At 50.3% G+C, this 25,561-nt stretch overlaps 1 protein-coding gene across 6 annotated transcripts in view; it reads right to left on the bottom strand.

Annotated features, from left to right (window-relative positions):
- CUX1 (cut like homeobox 1) overlaps positions 1 to 25,561 on the bottom strand; it is a 372,569-nt gene that overhangs the window by 181,923 nt on the left and 165,085 nt on the right. For all 6 annotated transcript variants that reach the window (XM_030872090.3, XM_060285751.2, XM_060285750.2 and 3 more), the window contains exon 3: positions 18,015 to 18,062. In XM_030872090.3, the coding sequence (XP_030727950.2) occupies positions 18,015 to 18,062 (48 nt within the window). The remainder of the gene's footprint in view (positions 1 to 18,014; positions 18,063 to 25,561) is intronic.

Below are 25,561 nucleotides of genomic sequence, written 5' to 3'. Positions count from 1 at the left end.
AACAATCTTGAAAAAGAGAAACAAAGTTGGAAGACTCACACCAATCTCAAAACTTACTACAAAGCTACATTAACCAAGACTGTGTGGCACTGGCTTAAGGACAGACGTACAGAACAATGGAACGGAGTAGAGAGTCAAGAAGTAAACCCTGACCTTATGGCCAACCGATTTTTGACAAGGGAGAAAGAACAGTGGGGAAAGAAGAGTCTTTGAACAGATGATAGTGGGACATGTGGTTATCTATGTGCAAAAGAACAAAGGTGGACCCCAATCTCACATTGGAGACAAAAATGAACTCAAGATGAATCAAAGACCAAGATGTAAAAGCTAAAACTACAGAACTCTAAAAGGGAAACACAGGTGTAATTCTTCATGACCTTAGCTATGCCACCAAAAGCACAAACGACAAGTGAAAAATGGATAAATTGGGTTTTACCAAATTTAAAACTATTGTGCTTCAAAGGACACTATCAAGAAAATGAAAAGACAACCCACAGAATGGGAGAAACTTTTTGCAAATCATATACCTGATAAGGGATTAGTATCCAAATCCAAAAAGACTTCTTAGAACTCAACAATAAAAAGACAAGCTGAATTTAAAAATGGACAAAGGTTCTGAATACATAGTTCTCCAAAGATACACAAATGTCCAATAAGCACATGAAAAGATAGTCAATATCACTAGTCATTAGGGAAATGTAAATCAAAACCACCGTGAGATACCACTGCACACCCACTAGGATGGTTATAATAAAAAAGACAGTTAATAAGCATTACAGAGGATGTAGAGAAATTGGAACCCTCACACACTGATGATGGAAATGTAGAATGACACACACTGGAAAACAGCCTGGCAGTTCCTCAAAACGTTAAACCTATTCCATTCCTAGGTACATACCCCCCAAAATGAAAATGTGTATCTATGAAAAAACTTGTATATGAATGTTCTTAGCAGCGTTATTCAAAAGAGCCAAAGAGCAGAAAAAGCCCAACTGGCTATCAACTGATAATGGATAAATAAAATGTGTTATATCCACACAATGGAATATTATTCAGCCATAAAAAGGAATAAAAGTACTGATACATGCTACAGCATGGATGAATCTTGAAAACACGCTAAGTGAAAGAATCCAGTCACAAAAGACCACATGTTGCATGATTTCATTTACGTGAAATGTCGAGCATGGTGATCAGTGGTTGCCGGGGCTGGGGGTGGAGTGAATGCGGGAGTGACAGCTAACGGGTAGGGGCTTTCTTTGTGAGGTGATGAAAATGCTCTGGAATTGGATTGTGGTGATGGCTGCACAACTGTGTGAATATAATCAAACCCATTTAATTGCAAAAAAGAAAAGAGAGACAAAAACAAAAGTATAACTATACAGTGAAAAGTAGGTCTCCTTCACATCCACGTCCACCTGTCACTCAGCTGCCTGGCTGGGAGGCAAAGACTCACTTGAGTATCTTTCCAGAAATATTTTATGCATTTACAAGCATCTTTATACACACATTTGTCTCCCTTAAAACACACACACACGCACACAGTAGGATATTATAGATACTGTTCTGCATCTCGTGTTTTTTGCACACTTTAGGTCAGCTTCCTTCGTGGTGGGAGGGGCAGGGCTTTGGGGCAAGGGGAGCCTGTGCAAACACAGAGTGGCCTGTTTGAAGTGCAGGATCTGCTGTGCCTGGTGCCTAGCTGGGGGTTGGGGTGGAGTGGGAGGACCTGGGGGCTAAGCAGGGGGTGGGGGTGGGGGTGGGAACTTTATCCAGAAAGGTACCGTAGTCCCAGAGGCTGTCAACCGGGAAGTGACGAGCTTGCTCTGGACCGGAAGGCCACGCCCCAGGAGGCAAGGAGACCTTGGCAGGTGGCAGCACAGCCCAGGAAAGAGGGTAACCTCACCAGGGACAGGGCAGGCGTGCGGTGAGAGGCCCCGAGAGCTGGGGCTGATTCCCGGGGGAATTTAAGAGGGCGAAGGAACTGGAAGATTCTGTGATCAATACCTAGAACTTCCACTTTTCCAGCCCTGCTTTACGCCATGATCTTTAAATACATACACATACACTCACCGTCTCTGCTCTGCAGGGTGGGTTTTCCATTCTAAGGAGGAGACACGGAGAAGCTAAAATGACTCATTCAAGGTCACCCTGGTAAAAGGCGATGTCAGGACTCACATCCAGATCTGTCTAATCTCAAAATCTGGGACGTGTCTGTTTGGTTTTCTCTGCTACTCCAAGCTGTCACCCTGGAGAGGAGGTGCCAGAGGAGCGGGTGGTCACACAGGAGAGAAGCCAGGGGGAGCAGGAAGGAGCAGTGCGTGTGTCCAGTACCCCGAGTAGGCTGCCACACCCCTGGAGGTGTCAGCCCACAGTGCAGCCCCGGATGGGGACGCCAGGAGGTGCTCCCAGCTGGGCCTCTGAGCCCTGCGTGTCCCGCGGGGCACGACTGCTCCCAGGGCAGTGATGCTCATCTGCTGCTTCTCAAGAGAACACTCACTCAGAGGTTTGCCCTGGGACAATGCCTGGCCCTGCGTCCCACACTTGCCCTCCCAAGTCCCCAGACAGCCGTGGTCTCAGGCCTGAAGATGAATGGGGCTTGAGGGCCCCAGGGTAGTAGGGGGCAGGGTGGGATCTGAACCAGTAGCTGCAGGGGCTCCCTGAGGATCACAGGCACGAGGGAGCCACAGATCCCACAACGGGACCAGGAGGCGGCAAGAGGCGAGGAGAGCCGAGAGCCTGGAGCTGGGGGTGCAGACCTCCCCCCAGGAACCCACTCCACTCCTCGCACTACTGCCCTCCCACCCACTCACTCTGGGTGGCGATAATGTCCCCTGAACAGGGTGGGGTGGGGGCAAGGCTTCGTGAGATCATGGAGATGGTATTTGTAGAAGCAAAATGCTATGCAAATAATTACTGGCCAAGAGAGCAGGGGCACAGTCTGAAGATTTGGGAGAAGTGGAACATGGAATGACCCACGTTCAAGCAACAGAACTTCCCTGGGCTATTATCGTGCTCCCCCGCTCCAAGTCACGCACATGGGTTCACAGTCCTTCTTTCGACCATCTGGTCCTGGTGTCATTTTAGGAATTACTGCATTAAATTGATGGAGCATTAGTAAAACCTAATTAACATCCAGATTGAGTTTTTCCAAGGGGAGGGAGATCTGCAGAAAATAAAATACCCTAATAATTTAAATTCCACGGTATTCAAATAAATATTATATGACCAAATGTTACAAGCTGGATAATTTTAGTCCAGGAAAAAAACTATTAGAGTCAGTCTACTCTCACAGACAAATACTACTTCTAATCCTCATTCGAATCTATTGCCCCCAATTCTTCACATTTATCATATGAGGAAACAGGCACTGAGAGAGATCAGCTGACTTGGTGAAGGTCAAGGTCACTGGCAAGTCAGGCCTCAAACCTAGGCCTTCTAACTCTAGGTCCAGTGCTTTTAACCTTCATATCACAACTGCCTCCTGGTATCACATGATTTCCTGAATGGGGTTGGGAATGTAAACACACAGAATTGAGCCATTTTTTAATCAATAGAGATTGCTTTTGATTTATACACGAGGGGTGTTAACTCTCCATCTATCCATCCTTTCAACCAGCCATCCATCCATCCTCATCCATCCACCAATCCACCTCCCTGCCCATCCATCTACTTGTCCCGTCATCCATCCATCTATCCATCCATCCATTCAACCATCCATCCATCTATGCATCCAGCCAGCCATTCACCCTGATCCACCCACTTGCCCCTACCCAACCATCCACCTGCCCCTACCCAACCATCTACACACCCATCCATCCATCCATCCATCCACCTGCCCCTACCCAACCATCTACACACCCATCCATCCATCCATCCATCCATCCACCTGCCCCTACCCAACCATCTACACACCCATCCATCCATCCATCCATCCACCTGCCCCTACCCAACCATCCACCTGCCCCTACCCAACCATTTACACACCCATCCATCCATCAATCCATCCACCTGCCCCTACCCAACCATCTACACACCCATCCATCCATCCATCCATCCATCCACCTGCCCCTACCCAACCATCTACACACCCATCCATCCATCCATCCATCCACCTGCCCCTACCCAACCATCCACCTGCCCCTACCCAACCATCCACCTGCCCCTACCCAACCATCCACCTGCCCCTACCCAACCATCTACACACCCATCCATCCATCCATCCATCCACCTGCCCCTACCCAACCATCCACCTGCCCCTACCCAACCACCCACCTGCCCCTACCCAACCATCCACCTGCCCCTACCCAACCATCCACCTGCCCCTACCCAACCACCCACCTGCCCCTACCCAACCATCCACCTGCCCCTACCCAACCATCTACACGCCCATCCATCCATCCATCCAGCCATTCACCCTGCTCCATCCACCTGCCCCTACCCAACCACCCACCTGCCCCTACCCAACCATCCACCTGCCCCTACCCAACCATCTACACGCCCATCCATCCATCCATCCAGCCATTCACCCTGCTCCATCCACCTGCCCCTACCCAACCATCTACACGCCCATCCATCCATCCATCCATCCACCTGCCCCTACCCAACCATCTACACGCCCATCCATCCATCCATCCACCCACCTGCCCGCACACCCGTCTACACGCCTGCCCATCCCTCCATCCAGCCATTCACCCTGCTCCACCCACCTGCCCCTACCCAACCATCTACACGCCCATCCATCCATCCATCCATCCACCTACCCGCACACCCGTCTACACGCCTGCCCATCCCTCCATCCAGCCATCCCTCCATCCATCCCCATCCATCCATTGTTTCCGGAGGGCCTACTATGTGCCAAGCACTGTGCCACGTGGGGATACAGATCCTGCTCAACTGTTAAGCGCCATGAAAGCCGCATCTGAGTTAATTACCTAGAACCACAAACTAGGGTCTCGTTCGGGTCTTGTCTGGCACACAGTAGATGTTCAGTAAACACTCACTGAATGAAAGAATGAATGAGTAGACCCTGTCCTCCAGAAGCTCACGGTCTGGGAGAAAGACATAATTCGGCATGACCAGGATCACAGCTTGGCTACAAACAGAGCAGTGGAGCGGTCCAGGAGCGTGTGGTGGCCCTTGCCGAAGTGACCCCCACCCGGCTGGCTACAAGATCACTTTGGTGGCTCCATCGGTGTGGGTTCCCTGATGCAGACCCTCTTTCCCGAGCTGTCAGGGAATGTAAGTACAATTGGGCAGGTCCTGGGGCTCCTCTGGGCACTGGCACCAGTCCCTCTGTCACGTGGGGCCTCGAATTAATTACCTGTGACCCTGTGATCTCTAGAGCCTCAGGTTCTGAGTCAGCTTTGCCAGCGTATCTTCTTACTAATTTATTCTAGAGCTCTCTGAGCTCCCTTTTCTGCATTTCAACTCAGTTCATTTCAACAAACATTTCCCAGGCAACTACTGGGCGCCAGGCCCTGGGAGAGCAGCCCGGAGCCCTCCGTGGCCTTGTTCCGGAGCAGGGTCTGCTGTTGGACCCTCAGGGAGCGCCACGTCCAAGGGCACTTGACGCGGGTCCTCTGGCAGAGAAGCCAAGGAAGGCCGGGGAGGGCCTGCCGCGCGCGGCTGTGCGCTGTAAACATCCACGAACTCTGCCGACGGTTACCGAGAGGATGTTAAAAATAATTATCTGCTGAAAATATTAGATTTGCTCTGGATTGTTCATTACATACAATGGCTTAATAGGACTTTTATTGAAGAGCTGCAGAGCTCTGGGCCGAAATCAATTTGCCGTACCCTCGGAATCTTCATGTGTGCTGTTGGCTTCCCCGGCGCGGAGCAATTTGTAATAGCTTTGGCGGGCTGTTGTTTTCAAAGCTCCGGCTCCATCACAAGCATTTCTTTCTGACCACAAAATTACATTTATTCAACAGAAAGCAGCCCCAGGTCTTTAAGAGGTTAACTTCTGGAGCGCTTGGCTGCGGTCCAGCCACGGCCCAGGCGCAGCGGGCGCGGTGGCGCAGGCGGCGGCGGCGGAGGCAGCACCGGGCGGGCGGCCGTGATGAATGGGCTGCCGAGCGCACCCCCTCCACGTGCGCTCGGCTCGCTCACCGGCTTCCATAGATCACGGGCTTAGCCTCAACGTATCTGACTGAAATTGAATTTGGCTTCTCTCTCAACCGTTCATTTCCTATGTTATGCAAGGTTATATCCTTTTCTGCATGAGCAGAACCAAACCAGCTGCAGCTTTGCAGGAGAAAATGTGTTTTCAATTAGGAAGCTGGCCTGAATATTGAACCACAGTCCTACTGCTAATTGAGCCATCATGGAGAGGGCCTACAGGAAGACGCTGCAGCCACCAGGCCGCTGGGTTTCGGAGGAAGAGAGTTAAAACACACGGTCGTCGTCACTGCCACGACCGTCACCACTGCCACCACAGTCACCCTGACTACCAGGCGCGTAAAAAGGCCCAAGAGTCTGAAGATGGTCGTGTTGGCTGAGAAGGAAGTTCCCCTGGAAATGGGTCAGGACGGCAGCCTCCCCTGACCTCCAGCCAGAGCCTGCCGTGTCCTCAGGGTGCCTGGCCCGCCCTGTGCTCACCTGTCAAATGAACTTATTTACAAAACAGAAACAGACTCACAGACTTAGAGAACAAACTTACAGTTACCAGGGGGGAAGGACAGATTGAGAGTTTGGGATTGACATGTACACACTGCTATATTTAACATAGATAACCAACAAGGACCTACTGTAGAGCACAGAGAACTCTGCTCAATATTCTGTGGTAGCTTAAATGGGAAAAGAATTTGAAAAAGAACAGATACATGTATATGTATAACTGAATCACTTTGCTGTACATCTGAAACTAACACAACATTGTTTTGTTTTGTGAATAAATTTTATCTATTTTATTTTTGGCTGCGTTGGGTCTTCGTTGGTACGCGCAGGCTTTCTCTAGTTGTGGTGAGCAGGGGCTACTCTTCGTTGTGGTGCATGGGCTTCTCATTGTGGTGGCTTCTCTTGTCGCGGAGCACGGGCTCTAGGCGTGCGGGCTTCAGTAGTTGTGGCGCGCGGGCTTAGTTGCTCCGTGGCATGTGGGATCTTCCCAGGCCAGGGCTCAAACCCATGTCCCCTGCATTGGCAGGTGGATTCCTAACCACTGCACCACCAGGGAAGTCCTAAGACAACACTGCTAATCAACTGTACTCCAATATAAAATAAAAATTAAAAAAAAAAGGGGAGGGACACTGGGCTCAAACTGGCAGATGCCTTTGGGGCCCCAGGGAGGGGAGGCCACCTTACTTTTCTTGTGGGTCACTAGGAACCTGGTGCAAAGCCTCAAACACAGGACTCGGTGAGTCTTTGCTGCCGAAGAGAAGGTAAGAGGGAGGAAACTTCAGCTGCGAATACCTCCCTCAACCAGCTCGGTCAGGCAAAGAGGGAGATACACAGTCGGGGAGAAGATGCAGGGCCTTGAAAGGAAAAAGTTAGCAGCAGGCTGAGATGGTCTGCAAAAGGAACGAAGGGGGCAGACTTGTAGCTCGGTCTTAAAGGATGGAAATGATCTTTATAGGTGAGGAAGAGCAAAAGGTTATAATAGCGGAGGCCGTGACTTTAGGAAAAGGGCAGAGGCAGGAAACCACAAGGCACGTTCGGTGACGGTAAATAGACCAGCCTGGCCGGAGCAGAAGCCAAGGGCATGACGCCTGGAAATACATTTTAAAGCGAAATCACGGAGCTCCTGACACACGGATCAAGGGTGCTTGAGCGGGGCGCTCAGAACCAGAACTTGACCTAGAGGAACTGCCCTTGGGGAGAGCCTAGCCCGTGGGTCCTACAATCAGCCACGCGTGAGAATCAGTGGGGATTTCGTAAAAGGACAGATTCTTAGGTCCCCTCCCCAGTCTGCTGAATCAGAACCTTGGAGGGAGGAGCCCGGGGAGCTGTATTTCTGGAAACGTGTGGGTGATTCTCAGGCAGCCGGCTGGGCTATCCGGGGACCAGCTTTGGGACCCACCTGTCTGGCCCAATTTTCTCGACTACCAGCCTGCCCACAACGCTTAACGTGGTACTTGCTGAGTACAGGTATGATGGGGACGTAAGTACGCGTGTGTGTGCATGTGTAACACACACAGTCCCTATCATCGAGATTTCAGAAGCATAAGGCTTAGTATAGCGCTAGTTAAACTGTGTTCCAGTAACTAGAAAATAAAGACAATGTCTCCAGGCTCAAAAATCACAAGACAGATACAAACGAGGCCCCACCAGAGATGAGGAGGGAAGGGTTTGTTTCTGGCGAGGGTACCCTGAGATGACTCGGAGGCTCCAAAGTTTGGGTTGGGCCTTGAAGACTGGGTAGGAGCTGAAAATCCCTGACAGGGGGTCCCCCGGCCTTTGTCTGAACGCTCCCAGTAACGGGAAACTCGCTACCTTGAACGGCCGCTCCTTCAAGGAACAGATGTGATTGCTGGAAAATGTCCCCTCTTCCGTTCCGCTGATGGTCAACCCACGCACCCGGCCACTGAGCCACACGGGACTTCAGAGCCACGGGGCCCCCTGCCGACTCCCTCGTTCACCCACTTGCTTTACAGATGCGCAGAGTCACAGCAGACGGAGCGGCAGCGCCTGGGCCGGCACGCAGTGCCTCTAACCGCCTGCGAACTGTCCTTGGGAGTAAAGCACTCGGACCTCCTGGCTTTATTTAGCCGTGGCCTTTAGAGCTGAACGCATAAATGTGTGACAGGACAACAGACCCAGGCCACAGGGCACCCTGGAAACTCAGTCACTTTTAACTAATTCATGGACTATTTACACAACTCAATCCATTTCGTCTACTTTTTTATTAAATCTATCAGACGGACCTGCAGGTGTGCACAGTCCTCTGCTTTATACCGCACTCAGACGTCTTTGGACGAGAGCCTTTCAAGGCAGTTTCCCATCTCGTGGCCCGTGAGACCCCTGCCCACCCGCCGCACGCTGGCTGCTCTGGCCTGGCTTCCTCGCTCCCTCGGCCCAGCCCCCCCACCCCCGCACGCGGGCCTCCTTTCCGGTCCCCACTCATCCCGAGCACTGTCCGTCCTCGGGGCCTTGGCACCTCCCCGCTCTGCCCGACACTCCCAGCTCCGTGCTTGGCTGGCCCTTCTCATCACGCAGGTCTTCCCCCAACGTCACCTCCCATGAGGACCGTCTCTGGAGGAGTCTGCGCTTCTCCGTTCCTGTCACTTCCCCCACAGCACTGTCACCATCTGACATCACTCCTGGGTCCCTTCACTAGGACACAGGCGCCTGTCAGCTGTATCCACGGCTGCGTCCTCAGCTCCTATTTGGCCCAGAGCTGCACGCAGTCGGCTCTCGGGGGTTTTACTGAATGAAGAAATGAACAGAGAGAGTGAAACTCAGCATCAGAGCCCATGTGGGGTCTCACACGGCCAGACTGAGGCTCTGAATACCACTGGCGCTAAGTATACAGTGGACCTTTGGTATAAAGGAAGGCTCCAAATGATGGCTTGGTCCCTCCCGTGGCCACGTCAGCAGGTGACACTGCGACATCGGCTAACACGCACCCCACTCCTCCAAGGGGCACAGGTTGCGTTGCACCAAAGGATCTGCACACAGTTATGGATGTGTATGTCTACGGGGACCAGGCATGCAGCACCAGGTCTGATACAGGAGGGGCTGGCTGGAAGGGGAGGGAGCCTGACGTTGTGTTTGCCAAGCGCTTTACGCTAAATGAACATCAACTGTCCTTATCAAAGCCCAGGGAGCTGACTGAGGGGAGGGAGGGGCAGAGGGCGCCACCTCCCCGCTCCCCAAGCACCATCACTGGAGAACACGGTCTGGGAGGCCAGACAGCCCAGGCCCGCCGTTATCACCCACGTGACGATGGGTGCCTTACTTACCTGCTGGGCTTCGTCTCCTCATCTGTGAAATGAGGATGCTGCTTCTACCCACCCATCCAACGGGCACCTACCGCATGCTCAACGGGGCCAGGTCTAGGTATAGAAAGGAGGCCAACACAGATGGAAAATCTAGAGAGAGTGGCGGACGTGAAAGCTCACATGCACAGAGGAAGGCACTCTGAACGGAACAACTTGCTACAAGAGAAATAAAGGGGCCTCAGTTTGGACTGACCGTCAGAGGACACCTCTGTGAGGGGTGACACCTACAGGATGAGTAGGAGAGGGCCGGTCGGGGGGCTGGGGGAACAGCTGGGGCTGGGAGGCAGGCAGCGGCCAGGCCAGGGCACCCCGAAGGCCCAGGGCACTGGAGAGGCCCTGGAAGCAAGGAAGGAGCCAATCCTTGCTGATGCACAGAGGAGAGGAGGGGGTAGGGTGGGTAAGAGAGGGAACAGAGACCAGTTAGGGAACCACTGGTCTCGGTGACACACGACACGGCACTGGACAAGCATGTGGGAGACGGCGACGGTGCACTCTGGAGATGGGATGGAGGAGGTGGGGGCATGGGAGAGAGGAGGCCTGGATTTCCACCTGAGGCGGCCAGGCCCCCTGGGGCGTTATGCCCAAGAAGGTGAAGGTCGGAGGAGGAGGGAACTTCAGCAGGCACGGAAGCCAGAGAAGGGGAGGTGGGTTGTGGGTTAAGAGGTCTTTCCTGCGGAAAACGGCGAGGTCGTGTCACACAGGCATTCTCGAAGGAGCTGGGACTCCAAAGAGAAGACCAAGTTAGAGAGAGAAAGCTGAGTTTTCCGCAGGCAGATCCTGAGAGATGATACAGCAAAGAAGGCTGTTCTTCAGAGGTCTGAAGGGAAAAGGAGGAACAGCCCAAGGAGACTAAAAATCAATAGGCAGAGAAGTGAACAGAAAACTCAGCGGGCACAGCATCACGGGACATCAAAAGAAGAGGTTATCACGAGAGGGTCGGGTGGGCTGAATGTCACTGGGGTAAGAGAGCTGAGGACTTAAAGGGTCAAGGAAGAGCGGGGTGGACGCCAGACAGGGGTGGGTATACGCACAGGATGGACGGACGGCTCTCTGGAGAAGCTTGGCTGAGCGCCTGGGGGAGAAAGGAGTCTGTCTCCCTCCCTACCTCCACTTGTAGGAATGCTGCTGAGAACACTCCAGGAACTAGCAGAGACTGAAGACACAGGAGGGGGTCCCTGCAGGACTGTGGTTCCTGAGAAAGCAGGAGCTGGGCTCCAAGCCCCGGGGTGGTGGGGGAACCAGTGTTTGAGGAAGGGGCACGTCCTCCCACAGTGGGAGCCAACAGGAGAGATGGATACAGCTCTGGAGATCCGCCGGCAGGAAGGTCAAAGCAGCGGCTCCTTTCCGGGATGGCGAAGACCGGGCAGCACATGCCTGAGAAGCGCTGAACACAGCGCTTGCTAACTGTCCCACAAATGCCATTTTGAACAGCTTCACAAGCGTGCTTTATCACAGAAGAAAAATGCAAAGAGATGGGAGAAAATAATACTCAGCTTCTGACATGCAAAAATAGAATTATGTAGCTACTGCCTTGTAAGCACGATTCTCTCTTTTGGAAAGAAGTAGTTCATACTTACAAAAGAGTATGTAAATTACAGATCACAAAACGAACACCTGTGAGTGACAACATTCCCATGACCTTTGAAACCACCTTTGTGCCTGTATGCGGCAACCTCTGTTCTGGATTTCCTGTTTAACCTTCGCGTTATGGTTCTATTATATAACAATACAAATGCATCTTAAACAGTATCAGCTCAGTATTGCACCATTTTGCATTTCATTCACTTTCCCCTGCTGTGTTGTATTCCACCGTACGACTACATCATTCTTTACTTATTCTTCCTACTGCTGATGGAAAGCGGGTTGTTTCCACTTGTTTATCATTTGCAAACATTCCTCACCTTGTTTCCTGGGGCCCATGTTTGAGTTCATTTAGGGTGTATGTCTGGGAGTGGAAATGCTCTGTCAAAGTATACGTACTTCTTCAGCTGGAGAATCTGATGCCAGATAGGTTTTCAAAAAGGTTGCACCCGTTTCTGCACTTATCTTGACTTTTGAATTTTGGCCAGCCTGGTAGATATGCATAAGGTGCGTTTAGATTATTTTAATTTGCGTTTCCTTGATTATACGGTTGAGCATCTCTTCATGTGTGTACTGACCATCCTGATTTTCTCTTCTGAGAACGCTGTTCATGGTTTTGCCCATTTTCCTATTGGGATGTATGTTTCTTTTCTTATTAATAGGTAAAAGTTAAAAAAAAAAAATTCCTGAATACTAATCCTTTGTCGGCTATGTGCATGGCAACTACCCCATGTATGATGGGTTCACAGTATGGTCCAAGGGGGCAACATTCACATCAGGGGCATTTGATCTTTATTATGAAAAAACGTTCAGATAGGTTTGAATCTTTATTATGATAAGTTTCCAACAGATAAGGAAAATGTCTTGAGGGAGGTGGCGCCCTTTCCTAGTTCATAAAGGTGAAACTGAGCTAGCAGCACTGGGCTGGCCTTTCACTTCATTTAGGCTGTCTTTCCATGAGAAAAAGAAAGCTATTACTTTAAAATTTTAATGTAGTTGAATGTAACGATGTCTTCCTTTATGGTTTCCTGTTTAAGAAATCCTACCCAACCTAAGGTCATCATATTCTATATTTTCTTCTGAAAGGTTGAAAGTTTCACCTTAAGTCTTTACCTGTAATTTGTGTTTGCATATGGTGTGAGGTAGGGATCTAATTTCATTTAATTCCATAAGGATAACCAATGGTCAGGAGACCATTTATTGAAAAGTCCACGCTTTCCTCACTGATCTGCAATGCCATGTTTGCAATATATTTGGCTTCTGTATATGCACAGGTCAGTTCCTGATTTCTTTACTACGTCCCCCTGGTGTATTTATCTGTCCCTGTGCCAATTACTGTAGCTTTGATAATCTGGTTGGGCAAATTCTCTGTCTTATTCTTATTTACTATTATCTTTGTCATTATTGACCATTTGCTCTTGCATATAAATTCTGGAATCAGCTTTTCAAGTTTCATGAAAAATACTGTTAGAATTTTGATTGAAACTACAATGACTCACTCTATCATCAATTTGGGGAAAACTGATGTCTTTAATAATACAGTAGTGGGAATTTCTTTCCTTGAACACCTTGACTTTCTCCATTTAACTCTTCTTTAATATTGTTCAATAAGAATGTTATACTTTTCTCCAGAATGAGTTCCTATGTGTTGTCATATTTACTTCTAGGTATCCTTTATTTTTTTGTTGCTATCTGCAGTGGTATCCTTTTTCAGTTTCCTATTGATGTAGAGATATGCAATTACTTTTTTATATTGATCTTGTATCTAGTAACCTTGTTACATAATTGAGGCTCACCTGAAAAATGACAGTTTTATTTCTTCTGCTCTAATACTTGTACTTTATTTCCTTTTCTAGTCTTCCATGAAGACTAGTCTTCTAAGACTTCCAGTACAATGTTAAATAAAAGTGGCAACAGTAGCCATTTTTGTCTTGTTCCTGATTTCATAGGTAATGTTTTTAACATCACTGAATATGACGACTGATGTAGGTTTTTGATAAATGCCTTTTCCCAGGTTAACAAATTTCCCCTCTATTCCTGGTTTGCTGGTAGTTTTTTTGTTTTTTTAAATCGTGAATGAATGTTGAAATTTACTAAATTCTTTTCCTGTAACTTTTGAGATTTTCCCTTTTTAATCTGAGAATGGTTATTACTAACTTGCATAACTAATTTTTTCTGTTAAACCACACAGCGTTCTTGGGATACATGGGGCTTGATGGAGTCAACTTATTGATACTTTTTTAAAGACTTCTGCATTATCTATTCATAAACAAGACAGGTTTTAATTTTCTTTTCTTATACTGTTCCTGTCTGGTTTTGGTATGAAGGTTACACTAGCTTCATAAAATGAGTTAGGAAGTGTTCTCTTTTTCTGTTTTCTGAAGGAAAAGAAATTTTCCCAAAGTGCAAAAGAAGAGAACTATCTGTTTCATGAGTGACTGATAGGACTCTCCCATAAAACTGTCTAGACCTTGTGGAAATATTTCTGCAATAGTTATAAGGCTATTCAGATTTTCTACTTCTTCTTTAATCAGCTTTGGTACATCACAGCATACCAGAAATTTGTCTATTTTGCCTAGGTTTTAACATTCATTGGCATAAAATTGATTATAATATTCCCTTACTATCTCTTTAATCTCTGCTGCAGCTGCGAAGTTACCCTGTTTTCCTTCCTACCTTTTTCCCCTTGATTTAGGAAGGTGGTTTGTCTACTGTAGTAGTTTTTTCAAAGAACCAACTTTTGGGCTCTTTCTTGGGTCTTTCTTTCTTTTTCATTTAGTTTAATTTATACACTATTACTGCACTTTGTATTTACTTCCTCCTCTTTTCTTTGAGCTCATTCTATCACGCTTTTATAACTTTTTAAGCTGGATGCTAAGCTCATGGATTTTTAGTCTTTTATTTCCCCTCTAATATAAGCAACTAAGTTATTTCTTAAGAGGATTTTCCTCCCTGAGGACACGTGGGTTGAATACGCAGCTCCCCTACAGCCAAGAGAAGTGGGGCCTAAGCCGACTCCTCACCCCTCAACCTCTGCACGAGGACCCTCCTCAGGGACAGGAGCCAGGAGCGGGGGAGGCAATTTGGAAGACTTAGCGTCTTCCTAGACAGTGTGACTGTCACTTCACTGAAGGGACTGCCTGATTACTGGACTAAAATAAACCTTAAATTGGACTGACCCTCCCCACCTCTGCCTCGCCAATCAGCTGGCTGGGTGTAAGAGTTAAACTTGATGACTTTGCTATAACAATTATGAATAACCATTATGACTGTATGATCCCAAACCTTTCAATCAAGGGCAACAAATCGTTATTTCCTAGTTTCTTCTAAAGGTATTTCCCGAGCATACCTTCCAGGGTCCCTCTCACCTTATGAACAGCAACAGATCCTGAAGAAAGGAGAGAGGCAAAGTGCTTTAGAAACTGCCCCGGGGGAACCTGGCTGCCCCATCATTTATCAATAACCACTCTGAGAGCCCAAACACTTTTTGCCTCTCACTTGCTGCGTTGGGTGCTGGGAACACAGGGGCCAACAGAACAACATACAGTGGCTGCCTTCACACATTTTACAGACAAAAGGAGAACCGAGACAAAGTGACAGGTGGCTCTCGGGTATGATGACAAATGTGTCACAAATAGCTCGGAGCACACGATGGGGGGGTACCTGGCCCATCCTTTGGGGCTCAGGGAAGACCTTCCTTGAGGAAGTGAGCCAGGTAAAGAGGAAGGAAGAGGAACGTTTCAGGAAGCAGGTCAGCCGTGCGAAGGCCTGGGGGCCAGTGAGGACGCCCAGTGCACAAGGACCTGTCAGAGACTCAGGATGGCCATGTATGCTGGGACAGGAGGAAGGAGTGAGCGGACCCTAGAGAGGTGAGCAGTTAGTGAACCACGTGGGCCCCACAAACCACAGGCAGGGGGGCGTCTGGATTTACACCGAGGACCGTGAGAAAACACCTAAGGGCGTAAACGGCACCCTGGCCCGGCTAGCGTTTCCCGTGACGTTATGACACACAATAAAGAAGTCTTCACGCGGGAATTCTAAAAGCCTCTGTCTGTGAATTTCTCGCTGTCCGAAAACTTTATTTTGATTTTGTTTTGTTTTTTTCTTTTGGGGATCTCAAGCAAGGAAGAAATCTGTACAGATTCTGAGGCGAAGATTACCTTTTCACTCACACGGTACTTTCTTCTAGGGGAACTCAAGCACATCGGGATGAACTCAAAGAATATATCCGATAAATAAAACTGCAGCAGCAGACACTCGAGTGATGGGTACGAGAATGAGCCTCTGGTTACTAGAGAAGGTGGCTTTTTAGAAAAACAACGGGTCCCGCCCCATCTAAGCATCAGGACACGCTGCCCCTGGTCATCCCTGCACTCGTGGTCCCCATGTGCAGTTACCCGCTGCTATGCAAGCTCAGTCTTCAGAAACGAGCAGGATTTAGCCCCCTCTGCTCAAATCAGCTTATTGGAAAGCACACATTATTTAACATAAATATAGCAATTAGCAGCAGCTTGGTAGATATTAACGGTGCTATAAAAATATTTACTTTTCAAATAGCCTTAAAAAAAATCAGGCAAATAGGAAGCCTAGATGTCTCACAGGCATTTTTAATTTAATATATGTTGCCAGAAGTAAGCCCATCGCCCCAACAGAATGTGGGCTAATCTACACAACTGGCTTAGATTCTTTAAAAAAAAAATCAGTAACAAAGGTGAGGGGGTGGAGAGAGTGTCTATATTAAAAGAGATATATATATATATATATATATATATCCCTCAAATGCAATGTCGAGCAGTTATAAAAGACATTTTAGGGGTAACGGGAAATTTGATTTTGGATAGAATATCAGATATTATGAAATTCGTGTTATTTTCCCAATTGTGATACTCGGGGTTACTGTGGAAATGCCCTTAATTTTAGGAGACGCCCATGCCGCTGAGGGTGTGGGGTGGCCGGCTGGCTGCAACTCACTTCCAAATGTTGAGCAAAGGGGTGGGGGGAGGGGAGCAAACGTGGCACAACGCTGACAGGTGAGGAGTCTGGGTAAAGGGCGCTCGGCCCTTCGTTATACCAGTCTTTCTACTTTTAGGTAGGTTGGAAATTTTTCAGAAAGAATGAAAAACAAGCAACCAACAGAAAGAGCACCCTGAGCTATTTCAACCAGAGAAACACTAAGCTGATGGGTCTCACAAAAGCTGCTGAACAGGTAGAAGAAGAGCTTCGATCACACGTGGGCAGGTGTAAGGTGATGGCTTTACTCAGAAGATGAGGGTCTGGACATGTAATTCTGAGGAAAGGGCAATTCAAGTCCTTCCGAGACCTGGGCTACTGATGTCCTTCTGTGCCTCAGGGAGCCAGGCACGGGGGACGACTTCCTGCGGCAGGAAATGATAAACAGAGAGAGGAGCCCCGCCTGCACTGCTCTCAAATCTGCAGCGGCTGCTGCCCTCACATGCAACCCTCGCCGTCCGGGAATCGCCCCTCCGCCCTCCGCCGCCTCCTTGGATCCCGCACCTTCTGCTGTCACCCGCGCACTGAAGAGTTGGCCAAACGGCAGCCCCGATCTCTTGCTGGGAGCTCGGGGGGCCGGGATCCCAGCCTCTCGGCACTCCCCAACTCGCCCCCTCACTTCCCCGCATCCAGCCCCTCCTCCCGGGCTCTCTGTGAGCTGGGAAGCTGCAGGGACACGAAATTTCTAAGGCCCCACCGGCGTGGGTTCCTTAGAGGGCTTGAAAACAGCCTTGCTCCCCCTCGCTGCTGTTACTAGGTCATCGTTCCTACAGGAGAAGCGGGGAGCGAATAATCCCCCGACACTAACATCGTTTCTGGTTTTCTGAAGTTCACCGAGTGTCTACACAAACGGCAGAGAAGGAGCAGGCGTGTCACCCACCCAGACCGCCCGCATAACCTGTGACGAACAGCATTCAGGGCACACAGGTCTCAGATGACTGGCCGCCTGCCTGCCACCTTGCCTGGCCCTTCTCTGGAAGGATCCACGAGAAAACGTTCCTTATACTGAGCCCAAACCTACTCCCCGTGGCTTCTGCCTGTGAAGTTCCTATTTCCCCCACGGCTGTGCAGGAAGGCACCAGACTGACAGAGCACATCCTTTCTGTGCGGGAGACTTCGTGGCTGCAGCCCCCATCCAGCTCAGGGGACCAGTGAGCTCCGGGAGGTCTGTGGGCTCCCAGGCTGGGGTCTGAACAAGTCCAATCCACCGTGGGAAGTGCGATACGCCGGCCACTACTCCCCGGATTCCTCCGCCGCTTCTGACATCCCTAATCCCGCCTCCCCTCCCACGTGGGCTTTAATGGAGGAATCGGTGGAAACCTCACTTTGAGGAGCCCGTCACCTGCACGTGGATGGGTCGGGGCGGCTGGGGAGGCTCCCTCCAAGCAAGCACCTTCCGCCAGTGGCACTTACTTTACGAGAACAGAAAGAAAGCGTGATGAACAGGAAGGCGGCTCAGGATGCGAGAGAAACATAAACGCTTACCTCCCCCTGGAAGCTCTTCAGCAGCGGCGCTACCTGCTTGCGCAAATCCTGGAGTGAGAAGGTGGGTCAGGAAGCAGCCATGGGAGAAGAAAAGAGAAGGAAACATTCGTTAAGGTCTCCTAAAAACTGCTTCGAATGTGGTGCTGGTTACCATTACATAAAGCAATCCCGGCGCCTCTCCTGCCCCGTTCCCTCCCTCATACACGTAAATAATGCCAACTGTGCCCCGCTGTTTAAATGAACTCACTTAAGAACACCACTAAGCTTTATTTTCCCTGAATGTGCTGTGGACTACAGTTTTTGCTGGTGTCAGTCTAAGACAATTTGCTTAGAATACCATCGAATATTATAAGGTAGGTTCGATTTGCTTGTATCTGAAGTGGATTGGGGTCACCATCCTGCATTTTAGCTGCTACTTTGGGGCACGATGCATGGGAGATACATGGATTTTGAAGCCATGTCTGATAGTCACTGGAAATTTTATCCTAAGCCACCAGTACCCGTTTCAGAACCTGCGAACATTTTATCTTATTTAAAATGAAGTAATTGACTAACACACAACATAGTGATTATAGTCAACAACGCTGTATTATAAACTTCAGAGTTGCTAGGAGATTAGATCTTAACTGTTCTCAGCATAAAAGGAATACTAACGACGTGACGTGATAAAGGTGTGAGCTAATGCTACTATGGCCATTATACTGTAATACATAAGTGGTTGTACAAACCAACATGTTGTACACCTCAAACTTGCACAATCTTACATGTCAACTCTATCTCAACTTTTAAAAAATAGAAAAAAAATGAAGTAACGGAGAAAATACTTCAAACACTTTGAAAGGACTCGTATACGGCAACATCTCCTTTACTGAGAGCTGGGGCATATAAGGTATTTACTGAGCCTGATCTATGTGCCAGACCCAGTTCAGCAAGTCTGGGCCAAGGCCTAAGCTTCTACGTTTTCTTGAAGCTCCGAGGCCGATGCAGACGCCCAAGTAAAACTGACTAGTATTGGTAAAGGTGTACCAATCCAACCATAACATGGGGAGAAAGTAAAACATTATTTCAGAAGAAGAGCCCCTGTGCTGTGGGAGAACATAAGAGGAAGGATAAATTCAGGTTAAAGAGATGAAGAGCAGTGTCGCAGAGGAGGCAGCATCTGAGCTGGGAAGACAGGTAGGATTTTTGTAGGGGCCAAGGAGAGGGCTCGGGACACGAATCCTCGGCCTCTCTGCCTCTGGAACGCTGCAGCTCTCTACGTAGCTCCGGCCCTGGGCCTACTCAGGCCCTGAGCTGAGCTGTGTGTACACACGGGCTCGCTGGCGTCTGCTCTTTTGGTAACTGCCTTTTGTGTTCCTCTGGCCAAGCACCCAAACGAAAGGGGCCTCCATCCCACGCTCTGAATCCAGCTCGAGACCACAGCGCACAGCTCTGCGGCGTTAGGAAGAACGACGGCTCCAGGTATCCTGTGCTCCACTGTTCTTTGTGGTTTCCCTCTGGACAGGGGCCTGTGACATTTTGGGGTCAGGAAGCCCTTCTAAGAATCTGAGGACAGCTATTGACCTTCGCCTCTGGGAGAAAACTCTGCAAATTACTTCACTGAGGGCTTCCTAACGCCTACCTACAGACCCAGGTGAGGCTCCCTTGTTCCAGCCCATGCGGTTGTATACAGTTGTCACCAGCTCTTTATGTTCAAATGTAACTCGATTAAATTTAAAAATTCAGCTTCTCAGTTGCAGGAGCCACATTTCAAGTACTCAGTAGACACATGAGGCTGGTGGCCACGGCACTGGACCGCAAAGACACAGGACATCTCCACCACTGCAGAGTGACTTAACAGACAGGGTTGTACCATAAGCTCTTTGCCAAACATAATTAACCCACACTGATTTGTATTGTAACCTGTGAAAGTATTTGCTCAAGAGGAATTATAGTTTCCCCTTTGATTATTCATTTTCCTATAGGTTGCGTCCTTAAAGGTGACTTCCTTGGAGAAGTCCTTTTGTTCCTCCATTGGGTCATTTTCTCTATTTTTACACCAAACTCCATGGCAAAAAAATAATCAAACTCTTTGCCAGCCTCTTCTTAAATAAATAAGGCTATGTGCGGTGAGCACGGTAACGGCCCCCAAAGGTGTCCATGTTCTCACGCCCAGAACCTGTGACTCTGTTAGGTTACGTGGTAAAAGGAACTCGGCAGATGTGATTAGGTTAGGGACCCTGAGTTGGGGAGATGACCCTGCAGTATCCAGGTGGGCCTGATGTAATCACAACGGTCCTGATGAGAGGGAGGAGGCGGGTGAGAGTCAGAGGGGATGTGAGATGGAAGCAGAGGTCGGAACAACGGAGGGCACAAGCCAAGGCCTGCAGGCGGCCTGAGAAGCTGGAGCCTCTACAGGAACGCAGCTCTGCCCGGTAAAACCCATCCTGGACTCTGACCTCTGGCGCTGTCAGATGACAAGCTTCCATTGTTCTCGGCCACCCAAGTCTGGTAGTTTGTTACAGCGGCAATAGGAAACTAATGCACTATCTCATTTAGCCCACTGTGCTTTTTGGCAACATAGACGATAAGATAGAACACCGAAAGGGAGAGTGAGGGGCAAGAGGCTGCCGGGGGTGGAGGAAAGATTACGGGCTGGCCCCAGGCAGGGTCAGTAAAGCCTGCATTTCCATCACGAGGAATAAGCCTGGCTTCTTTGGGAGAAACTCAGCCACTGCAGGTGACTACTTGGGAGGTCTGCGCACAGGGAGCTCACTGTGTCCCCGGGAGGGGGTGACATGGCCTGGATTCTCTGTGTGTGTGTGGGGGGGGGGACGTGAAGGTGGAAACAGCCCTCAGGACTCTGAGGGGGGTGGGCCAGTCCCCTTGCCTCCCTCAGGAGGCGACAAGCAGGCAGCATGACTGCACTGAGGTACTTTGGTCACAAACTGCAAACACAAGACGATGGATGGAGTTTGCTGTTTGATTGCCCAAAAGGCTGACTGTGAGGAAGGCGACTCGTGAATGAGGTGTCAGGCATCCCCGGGGTCCACACTGACCACAGGTGGGGAGTACAGAGCGTTAACGGTGCGCGCCCTCGCTCGCACGGGGCTGTGGCGAGTCTTCCCCTCAAAAGGCCACAGACTCATATTAATCGAATTTAAAAATAAGACATGAACATGTCAAGGATAAGAACCTCTACGCAGTGCTTGCCTCCCAACTGCTGGTGGGAAGCCATGGGCTTCGGGTGGTCTTTGACTTACCAGGGAGGCCTCAGATGGTCTGGGAGCCCTGGGCGTGGGCTGAGGGCCTGTCTTGCTCCACCTGACAGCTGGTGGCACCTGATGGCCCTCGGGCTCTTGAAAGGGGGACCCCTAAGGCCTCCGACACACCTGAATTGGCTACTGCAGAACCGGAAGCAGCCAGGCTCCGATGTCAGGCATGGGATACGCTTCCCGCCCCCTCTCACCCCGAGTCTGTGAAGGGGGCTGTGATCAGAGTGAGGAACGTGCCCTCCTCCTTCCAGACTGGGGCTCGCGTGAGGGCAGGGGATGGGTCTTGGTCACGCCCCCCCCCTCAAACTCCAGCATCCAACGCGGGGCCGGGAGATATTTTGCTGAGGAAACCTAGGCCCGAGGGGCCTGAAATCCAGAAGGGTGGGGACTGTGGAAGCTGGCTGTAGTCCCGCCAGGGCCCTTGTCCCGGAGAGGCCCCCCACGCAGTCTGCTCCCCACAGCGCACAGCAGGGAGGGCTGCAGGGCGGCCCTGGGCTTGGTGCACAAGGCACCCTCTGAGGCCACGGGCCGGTCAGCAGAAAGACCTCTGTTGCCTCTGCCTAGAACAGGCTGGTCACACCGAGGGGGAACTCCCAGGGCATGGAATGGGTGCATGAGCAAATAAATTAAAGAGCAAACAATCTCTCAAAGCGTGTTAAGAACCGGGCAAGTGAGAGACTGCCCCGCCTGGATGTGAGCCCTCAAGGCTGGGGTCCATGTCCCAGGCCAGCGCTGCCAGCAGAGTGCGAGCCACCTGCGTGACTGACGACGTTCAACAGCTCCGTTCGAGATGCAAAAAGAAACAGGAAATCAATTTTAGTTTCACTTCACCCGATATACCCAAAATATTGTCACTTTCTATGTAACCAGTATAAAAATTATTAATGAGATAGTGTACATTCTTTGTCGGCATTAAGTCTTTGAAACCAGGGGCGCATCCCCCGCCTCTCCGTTTGCACTGGCTGCACGTCAAGTGGCCCCTCGTAGCCGCACATGGCCGGTGGCCACCACGTCGGGCAGCTCGGGGCTAAGCGATGTGCTCACGGATCAGGGCTCTCCTGGGGGAGACGGTTAAGGCCGGCGAGCCCCCCACCCCCTGATGGCCAGAGGCAGCGAGCGGTGAAAGAGCCAGAATCCGGAAAAGTAGGAGAGTCGGGGGAACACAAGGTCAAAAGGAGGCAGTTTCAGGAGGGAAAAGGTACTGGTGTCAAATGTCGCCACAGACGCCGGGCCTGGGAACACCGTCGGGTCGAACATCCAGGCAGCGCCGGAAACCAACGTGTGAGGTGCTGAGGAAGAGGCTGCAGTGAGTGAGGTGGAGGAAGAAGCGAGACAGGGCTGGGGAGCCCCACGGGGAAGGGGGTCGCGGGCGGAAGTTAATGACAGTTCCCATTTGGCGAGTGTCTGAGTGAGGGGCTTCAGGTACAGGACGTTCATTTGCTTTTCACTATAACTCTGCCAACCAAAGGGACTGGTACCCACACGTCACAGACAGGGATGCCCGAGGCTCTGAAAGGGAAGGAGATTTGTCCAAGGTCGCACAGCGGGAAGAGTCAGGATGTGAACCCAGAGCTCTCCCCAAGGCCCACGCCACACGGACATTTTGTAAAGGAATCCATCAGCTTGGACACCAGCACTGTGAGGGGCACACACGGACCACTCAAAAGGCTTGTAATGGGCCCAAACTCGGAGGGGAAACGGTGAAGCTGGATGGGGTCATGGAATGTGAGAGCTGGTAGGGGGCCAAGGCATTTGAGACCCTGCGAAGACAAGAGGAGGGAGAGCCGGAGTGGAGGTGCAGCCTTGGGGGCAGGCACCCGGGAGCCCTGGCGCTCAGCCCACAAAAGAGTGCCTCTTACTCGGCTCGCCCCGGGTCCACCCCAAGCCCCGCCAGACTGCACAGGGCCAGCCTCATGAGATAGCGTCCAGAGACGTCCAGAGACGTCCCTGCATTGTCCTTTTAGAACAGGGTGCTCTTTTGCTCTCTGAACAGCACCAAAAGCTACGGCTGTTACCACTCCCCGTCATTGCAGGGGACCACGTGCCCTTCTGTGCAACTGCAAACTGAAGAAAACGGGGTCCACGCCAATCAAAACCCCACTGGCGGGACTTCCCTGGTGGCGCAGTGGTTAAGAATCCGCCTGCCATTGCAGGGGACACGGGTTTGAGCCCTGGTCTGGGCAGATCCCACATGCCGCGGAGCAACTAAGCCCCTGAGCCACAACTACGGAGCCTGTGCTCTAGAGCCCACGAGCCACAACTACTGAAGCCCGCGTGCCTAGAGCCTGTGCTCCACAGTAAGAGAAGCCATCGCAATGAGAAGCCCGCGCACCACAACGAAGAGAAGCCCCCGGTTGCCGCAACTAGAGAAAGCCCGTGCGCAGCAACAAAGACCCAACGCAGCCAAAAATAAATAAATTAATAAATTTAAAAAAACAAACAAACAAAAAACCCACTGGCGTGAATGAGAATTAGGAAATTAACACAAGGTCAAGAAACTTAAATGTAGGATTACCACACTTAATTCAGCAACAGGTTTTCAGTGCTGTTTCAAATTTTCTTCAATTCTGTATCATTTACTGAGCAGAAAGCAGCGAACATCTTAACACGCAGACAGCGATGCCCTTGAGATTATTAATATCGGATGTCTGTTGGCAAAACCAGAGCACTGCATTGCTACCTTCTCTCCCTGGAGCACGTGGCAAATAATAAGCGATGTTTATCGAGAGGAGCTTCTATGTGAAAAGCATTTTCATTAGTCTCCAAACCACTGATTCACAACTCATTTTTCAGGTCAGAAAACTGAACAGTAAAATGCTATTGAGGAATTTTCTGTCTAATGACTACTGCTGGAGAAACCATTCTGATTTAAAAGCAAAACAGAAATGAAATTATGAAATCACCACGCAGGATTCAGTCACACCTGTGAGGTGGCAGCGAGTAACACAAGACACACAGTCTCTGAACCCAGATGGCCTGAATCTTTGACTCTCTGCCCATTCTGAGCACTTGGGTGGTCTCTGGAAGGCTCTGTTCCCTCTTCGGGACCTGGCACTCCCAATACCCATGACACTTCTCCCATCCACACTGACACGTGATGCCAGGGCCGGCATCACAGAATCTCATACCGTGGATTCAAATCTGGTGGCCACCCGGGCCCACCTCTGAGTCTTGGAAGGAACGGTGCCCAGGACATGGCTGTTTAGGTTTGGAAGGACAAGCAGATGAAGGGGAATAGCCAGGCCTCACGTGTAAACAAAAAGAGGCTATGAATTACAAATGCATCTTCCAGGAACTCCCTGGCGGTCCAGTGGTTAGGACTTGGCACTCTCACTGCCGGGGCTCAGGTTCAATCCCTGGTGGGGGACAAGCCACATGGCTCGGGGGTGGGGGTGGGGGGGAATGCGTCTTCCAAGCCATAAAATGATCTCTATTTCCAGAAGATTCTAAAGTCCAGATTTCCCGACATGTTCTACTCAGTTTTACAATGCCCTTTTCCCCCTCCCTTTTGCTTCTCTGTAACTCAGGTGTGTTTCTCTGGAACGACTCTGCCTACACTGAAGACTCCGACCGTCTGACTGCATCTCAGTGGCACCTTGTCCTCTGTGGCACAGACCAGGAGCGGGGCCCTGTTTTCTTCGGTGACAACAGGGTCTCCCCGAGAGCACTGGGGGCAGCGTGGAGGCAACCTGTTAAAGGCTCTCCTTTGCGGCTCCCGCAGGGCTGCCAGCATCCCCGCCCCGTGCGGGTACGGCAGTCGTTAGGGACCCAGCCCTGCGGCATCTGCAGAAGTGGCCTCATCCCTCCGGCTTCTGTTTCAGAACCACCTCGGCCCGGGTAACTCTCGGCCTCCCCCCTCTCCTGGTCTTAGCTCGCATTTCCTTCACTGTGTTCAGGTGCGGAAGGAGTTCAACCGTTGACAGGGGCCAGGCAAAAATATAAGCCTGGCCGGCATTTAAAACCCTAGGAAATGCTTATGCATGAGGAGGTCCCGTGCTACAAACCCGCCCGGAGCTGAAAATAGCTCCATATGAATTCACTAATCCCTCCTCGTTACTCAGGCCTCAAAACAAGGACATTCTGACTGGAAAATGTTTTAGGTGTTTATTCAAAGAAAATCATTCCATAACATAGCCTACTTCACTAAGTTTGATACCGTCAAGTGTAAGAGGTACTGTTATTTCATGCCACCCCAAGGGGAAAAAAATGCTGCTTATTCAACTGTGATGTCATTGATTTTCATCCTCGCTCTAATGTTGAAGACGGTGAAATGTGTAAAAGTGTATGTATTAT

The sequence above is a fragment of the Globicephala melas genome, chromosome 15, assembly GCF_963455315.2.
Source record: "Globicephala melas chromosome 15, mGloMel1.2, whole genome shotgun sequence".
Classification (NCBI taxonomy): Eukaryota; Metazoa; Chordata; class Mammalia; order Artiodactyla; family Delphinidae; genus Globicephala; species Globicephala melas.
This window is presented reverse-complemented; position numbering and strand designations above follow the sequence as displayed.